Below are 6,981 nucleotides of genomic sequence, written 5' to 3' on the forward strand. Positions count from 1 at the left end.
CAGCTTGACTCTGGTGATAAAAATTTGGCGCTTGTAGTGGGGCAACATATTATATGTACTGAGAAATAATTTCACACACAAAAACTAGTGCCTGTTTTTAAAACTTGTTCACACAAGATGCATTTGGTAAAATTTCGCGACCATGCTAACAGGTTTGCGAGGGACCTTTGCGAAATTAGTTCTCATGTGAAAAGGGCTCACAAGTTTTCCCATGCGGATGTAGTCACAAGAGTAACATCACATTCCATGCTTTCTTGGCAACAGGTCCCAAATTGAAGGAAGAAACTTATCACATAGGTGTGTGTAATCAGCAGTGGCAAACACCATCAGTAAAAATGTCAACAATCCTAAACAGAGGTTGGGTTGTGTTCCTTTCCCCTGCACACTCCAGCCCTTTGATTAACACACTGCTCTATCTCCTGTGATATATAGCCAAAGTGCTAACAGTAATTAGGCAGAAAATTATATCAACAGTGCGAAGATCACTGATCCAAAACTGGCATGGCCCAGATTTGATACAATTAAACCATATTTTGGTGGTCGTAAACCATAAGAGTTTCAGTTGAATTGGCCATACTGGCCAACAGTTATTTGTTATAATTTACCACCAAACTGCACACCAGAGACCAGGAGAAGAAATACTTGACTTCTTATGAGATAAAAATTTGCAAGAACACATATTTTATAAAGCGAATGATGTTTAAAAGATTTGTACACCTATTGTTTCCAATCCCCATAAAAAGAGTTACATGTAGAAGTAGGTCTTTTTTGTACATCGTGTTAATATTTACTTCACAATAAAAAAAAAGTGGTGCAAAACTTGGTCCTTTCTCTATGATTAAAGCAACTTCTGTTTTCCTTTCTCAGAAAACACCTGTGTCTAAACATAACCAGACCCTGGGGTGGTCCCTAACCCTTGGCCACCCTCTCAACTTTAAAGAAAGCTGTCATAAAGGCTGACTGACGACTCATACAAGCGCTTCCTATCCTAATCTTGTCTCAACAACTCAGACAGCAACTTCTTGCCAAGAATACTTTCCATTGACTGGACCAACAGCAACCCCCTCTGACCCCCCCCCCCACTCCACCACCACAACCCCAAGTGAATTAAGTATCTAAATATTTACAACCATGTACTGTATAAATATAATTTAACCATGCTAAATTAGGCCTCAAGTTTGGGAAAATTATCAACAAGACCACATGGGGTTTGTAGCTCAAAAAATTTCTTGGGCCAGAATTTTGTTTTTAAGTCAAGAAACAAAATGAGAAAAGACCAGAATCCAAATGAGAACACAGTTATTCACCAATAAATTGTTATTTTCCCCTCACATTCAAGCCCTGCACCCATGCGGTCTCACACCTGGGGAACTTGGTTCGTTAGTTGAATATTTAGGTTATTTTTTTCCTGATTTTATGAAAAACCTCACTTTATTCAGTCATCATAGAATTTTCACACCATGGAAAATAAATCCTTAAGAAATTTGCCATTATTTTCATAAAACCTACACACATGTAAAGCTTTATCAAGCCAAAAAGGTAGTTTGTTTTCATAAGGGATTTTCCTGACAAACCCTCTTAAAGAAATTTATATGGAGCTCATTGGCTATGGTAAAGTGGGGGCATTTTGCGGTCAGCATTGAGAGAGTCTCGGCATACTCTATGGTCTCAGCCCCCCCTCAAATAAAGGCAAAAAAATTCAACACGATTTCAGTGTTACACACAAAGGGCCGTCAGCCCTAAATAGCAAACCTTATATGGCTTAGCTCAAAATACGGAATAGGTTATTTCAACAAACAGCTCACACATGGATGCATTCCGGAAAGGAATAAACTTGTGAACATTATTACGAGTTATTTGCAAGAGTTGGGTTGTGAAAAGCTGGTTATTATAACACGGTCTCGAAGTCTTTAGCAGTGGCGTGTTTTCTTACTGGTATAATGTAAACTTCAAAGCAACAGTAAAAAGAGTTACCAAGTTGGGCCGGGCTATTATTCTCTGGCCACACCAGTACAGCCCTCAGAACTCTTTTAACCGGAGGGGATTCTTTGGATTTGTTTGGTCAGGGGTTTCCAAAATATTTTCATTTTACAGAGATCATATTTTGGGTGTAAATTATCAATATCAAAAAGTTATGCATGGTCCCCTGGAGCAGTCTCGAAAACCCCCCAAAATAAACATTTTCTGTTATTGATTTCAACAAAAACATGGTTTTTCTTACTACGTGAAAGCAGATCATCCTTTATGTAGAGAAAAGTTGCGATTTCAATGAGAAATATTACAAAAATTAATTACTTGCCCAACAGCAACAACAACAACAACAGTCTTAAGGAAGTTTCCCACCACAGCCAGGACCACCAAGAAACGAGTGTCATTACCTCGAAGTGGTTGCACTTATACAGGCTTAGTATACAATCATCATGTGTTAGCAAACAATTTCCCTTAAATTATTTACTAAAGCCCTTTCACACGACAGCAGTTTAGCAAGGGTCCCTTGCTAAATTGTAGCATGGTTGTAATTTGAACAAAATGCACCTCGTGTGAAAGGACAACAATTTGTTCTACTGTTCAAGTTCTTTTGCAAAATCTTGTCAAACATTGCTACATTTTACAACCATGCTTAAATTAGGCAAGGCACCCCAGTTAAATTGTGTGAATATCACTTTTGGATACTTCCTCACCATCTAAGAAAATCCAACACCAAAACTGACTTTGATTATGGTGGTATGCCTAATCATTTACCTAAGAAGAACTTACTAGGAGTCCAACATACTGATTTTGGTTGTTTACCTATATACACCAATGTGTGTTAGCACTGTATACTTAGTACTTTCCCGAGTCCTGTGAAAAAATATCACAGGCATGTTACTCAGATGGGATTCGAACCCACAACCCTTGCAATTCTAGAGCAATGTCTTACCAACTAGACTACCGAGGTTGCCCGGTAGCTAGAGGCCAACATAAAAAATTAAAAAAAACATGCAATTGGATTTTGAAGGGTTTTGGATGGATAGGGTCAGATACAGGTAACCTGTGAAAACTCACAGAAAAAGAATCAGAAAAGAATAATGCAAACAAATAAATAAAGAAATGAATCTGTGGTAAAACTACTTAAAAATTGTTCCTTTTTCTTATTATTGTTTTAAACCCATTAGAGACCCCAGCAGCCTGAAACCAATCGCCAAAAATGTTCATAGAGACTGCAAATGTGACTGCAGTAGTACTAAGTACATAACTTATGTGTACATGTGCTACACCCTCTCCTCTCGTACGTGGACAGCATTTAACTCTACCAACCGCATTGTTAAGACACCTTTCACAGTTGAAACAGGCTAACCTTTACACCTAACACAACTGTAACAAAACGTTACATTTTCCTAGGTCAGTTAATGTTTCCTTAAACAGTAAAGTCAATGAGAGTTCCCATTCGCTAACCGATCAATCATAGAATTCAATATCAAACACCCCCCCCCCAGTGCCAAGTCAAAGAAATTCACATTTAGCGACCTTGAATTCTGTGTGAACACCACAAGTTGGCTGTAAAAGCATGCTGTTTGAATAGAGCTACCTTCAGTCTTACATTCTGCGTTATGGCATAACTTTTGTACAACACTTGAACATAAAGTGCAAAATTCCCTACCTATCAATAGAAAAGTGAACAGGTTTCCTATACAGATCAATGAAGCGTTAAGTCAATAAAGAGAAAATTCTCTTGTGAACACTTCTTTGAACAGCAGGTGAGGGTTATAATATACCAGGTACCTGGTGAGGGTCCAAGTCACCCGAGCAAAGTGGTGTCACAAAAAGCCCACTTTTTCACAACTTGGTCTTATAATAACTCGACAAGAAACACAAAAGATGGACTTTGACGTTGACAAAATCATTCCATTTAGTGCGGTATTCTACAGTGGCATGGCCTCAATACACTTCTCATGATTTAAAGAAAACCCATTTTCTTATTCATACTTCGTTCAGTATTCGAGTGTGTTATTGCATAGAGAAAGTGCGATCCTTTCTCGATGGTTATTGATGACATGGCCATTCAATTTACCCATATACCTAGCCCCTTGATGATAAAGAATGGGATAATCTAAGAAACTGGGTCCACAAATCTTTGTACGACAATGGATTTTTCTTTGGTTCAAAAGCACACACAGTAATGTTAACCCCCCACATACTGTGTTCATCAATTACAAACCTATGAATGTGACCCCTACATTTTGAAACCGGATTTTGATTAAAGTGCCTTCAAAAAGAACAAAACAATTTATTACAATGCAAACTAAATGACAGCTGAAGCAAATGCTCAGTGGCGTATTAAACCAGATATTTTTATTTGTGGGGGCAGGTGGGGGGGGGGGAAGACATAGTTTTGGAGCTTTTGAATTCAAGTGTATAATTTTTGTATTTTTTCTATCTCATTTGGGGGAGTAACAGGGGGGTCAATAGTTTTGGGCAGTAGTGTAACGTAACAAGAGGCTCGACCCCCCACCCCCCAATCTGATTACGCCTTATCTACATCAACTACAATCAACTCAACCCTAGTCTCCGATCTATAACTCCCAACATCATACCCCCTCCCAACTCCCCCCCTCTCCCAACCCCCCCCCCCCCTCTCCCAACTCCCCCCTCTCCCATCCATCTCCCCAACCGAGCTCCTATACCTAAACCAATCACATCTCAATGAACCCTTTAAGCTTAAGCGCATTTAATTAAAAATTAAAACTGTAAAGTGTAAGGTTGCCATGGTAATTGATTGTTAAAGATGTGAAGAAAATTGAAGACTGTAATCTTCCAAAACAAAACTGAAAGAATAAACTCAAATTAGTAACTACTAATTTACTCAAAAATGAGATATTCCTTTTTGTAAGGAATGAGTGAAAAAGTGGTGGTAGGATACGGAAAGTTTTCCCTTGTTTCTGCAAACTGCACTATTTATGGAGCATTTTAGCTTCTTGGTGGGCTAAGAGTGACTGCACCGTGTCAAAACCAGGGTACAAACATGCGGTGTACTCACGCACAAGAAGCCACATGGCTCAGAGAGTGAAGTTCAAACCACACGGTGAAGGGTACCTCCATATACACGGTGTATAAACCAACAGGAGAAAAACCACAAGACTGTGAAGAAAAAGTGGCACGCGGCAAACCACAGAGATAAAAAAAAAAGGATGATGATATTTACCTGAGGTTTCCTGCGCTGACACTGGTCGCACTCTAAACTGCCACACGACAGATATACCCGTCAGAATTAACAGAAGTCTCATCACCATCATGGGAGCTTCAACCCGTTACAGTCCAATGCAGAGTGGAGGTTGAACTTGAAATAAACTGCATGTACCGGTGCCGTGCAATGAAAGTTTTCGAAAGTCCTTTCAATAGAGCTTGAACAAAACAGTCTCCAATTATTGTTTATTGCAAACTCAACTGCTGTGTAGACTATTACAGTACCAGTATCAAATGTTGAAAAGCCTGGTGGACGAGGGTGAATTATTGCGTAGATAGGAACAAAGTTTCCAAGGGAGAACTTGCAGATAGCCCTGAAACTCAGTGTGTGAAACTCGGTAGATTAGGGCAGTCTAGCAGACGATATTTCGGTCACTACACACACGGCACACCGAAACCGCGCTCTCACAATTTGTACACACGCCACAAAAGCACAACACAAGGTTCGTGCTTTTGAAGTGTGCCGCTTGTTCGTTGACAGGTGGCTCATTCCATTCATCAGGGGGTACGACAACTACAACAACAAAAGGGAAAATAAATTAACCCTCCTTTTAACTCGCCGAATCAAATCAAGGTTTTAAAGTACACTCAATCAATCAATGATTCCTGTCAAGCTCATTGTAGTTTTAGAGTTTTAGTACAATTTTGTCAGATCATAAGAGTAAATTGACAACCTTAACACCCCTGTTTATCCACGTCTAAAAGTCCAAAGGCCTAGAGATAAGTTTTCGCGTATATTTCCGGTACACAATCCAGATCCATTCATAGAGGGTGACGTAATTACTGGGGTGGTAATTTGTAGACTGTTACCGACCGTGGCGGTCTTTCCCCAAGGTTACAACTGAAAGCCAATACTCCAACCCCCATCCAGATTTCAGAGATATGCCATGATGCGTTTTTCCATGGTCTATCAGAATCAGGGATCTGGCTTGTAAGCCAGGGCCGGGATCCTCAGGGTCTGCAAAGAGGGTTCGCCCGGGCTTGTTTTCGGTCTGACGGTGGCTTGGAATTTGGTGTTCGTGAAGTTAGGAGCAATAAAAAACACAGTTTCTTTCAAATAGCACGGATTCTTAATTAGCGGGATTGTCAACTCGGATTTATTATCTGTCTTTTGTCTAGACTTGTGGGAAAACCTATGAATGTCCTTGCATTACATGATGATAATTTACACCGACTGTATGGGCTTCCATGTTTTGTATTTGTCGTGTAAAGTTGGAGCGAAGGATGCGAGGTTATGAGTTTGAATTATGTACGTCTGCCCATGCAGTAAGGATAGTTGTTATTTGCTCTATCATTCCTTCATCCATTGCTCTATCAAAGCATGATCAAAGCAAATCATAGAATATGGCCAAATCATGGAGGTATAAAGTTATGGTCAAAGTTGTTTGCTTTTGGGATTTAAGAAATTATGGTGAGCACAAAGTCAAGTGAAGGTAAAACAAACGAAAATGAAAAGTAAAATTCTTCTATATTTTGATGTTAGTTTTCAAACGAGCTTGATCCACTAGTATAGTGGATGTAGTTTTGCGTGGGTTCTTTTAGATGTCATTACTTGCTCGATGTCATGAGGGCAGATTTTCTTTAGCGATCTTCATTTTCACTTATCGTCAACAGAGGTCGCTGTTGATAAAAGTTACTAGCTGGGAGTTGGTACCTTTTTGTTTCGACTCGATCATAGTGCAGTTTGTCCTCAACTCAAACGCTCAACCTTTTCAGATGTTATGTTAATCCTTGCAAATGGATGAGTTTAAATCGAAA

General features: G+C 39.5%; 1 protein-coding gene across 4 annotated transcripts in view; it reads right to left on the reverse strand.

Moving 5' to 3' along the window:
* Positions 1–5,615, reverse strand: part of LOC139952429 (laminin subunit alpha-2-like) — a 147,182-nt gene extending 141,567 nt beyond the window's left edge. For all 4 annotated transcript variants that reach the window (XM_071951557.1, XM_071951555.1, XM_071951556.1 and 1 more), the window contains exon 1: positions 5,183–5,615. In XM_071951557.1, the coding sequence (XP_071807658.1) occupies positions 5,183–5,273 (91 nt within the window). In that variant the 5' untranslated portion in view covers positions 5,274–5,615. The remainder of the gene's footprint in view (positions 1–5,182) is intronic.
* Between the last annotated feature and the right edge of the window lie 1,366 nt (positions 5,616–6,981).

Source organism: Asterias amurensis, chromosome 20 (genome assembly GCF_032118995.1).
Source record: "Asterias amurensis chromosome 20, ASM3211899v1".
In the NCBI taxonomy this organism is placed as follows: domain Eukaryota; kingdom Metazoa; phylum Echinodermata; class Asteroidea; order Forcipulatida; family Asteriidae; genus Asterias; species Asterias amurensis.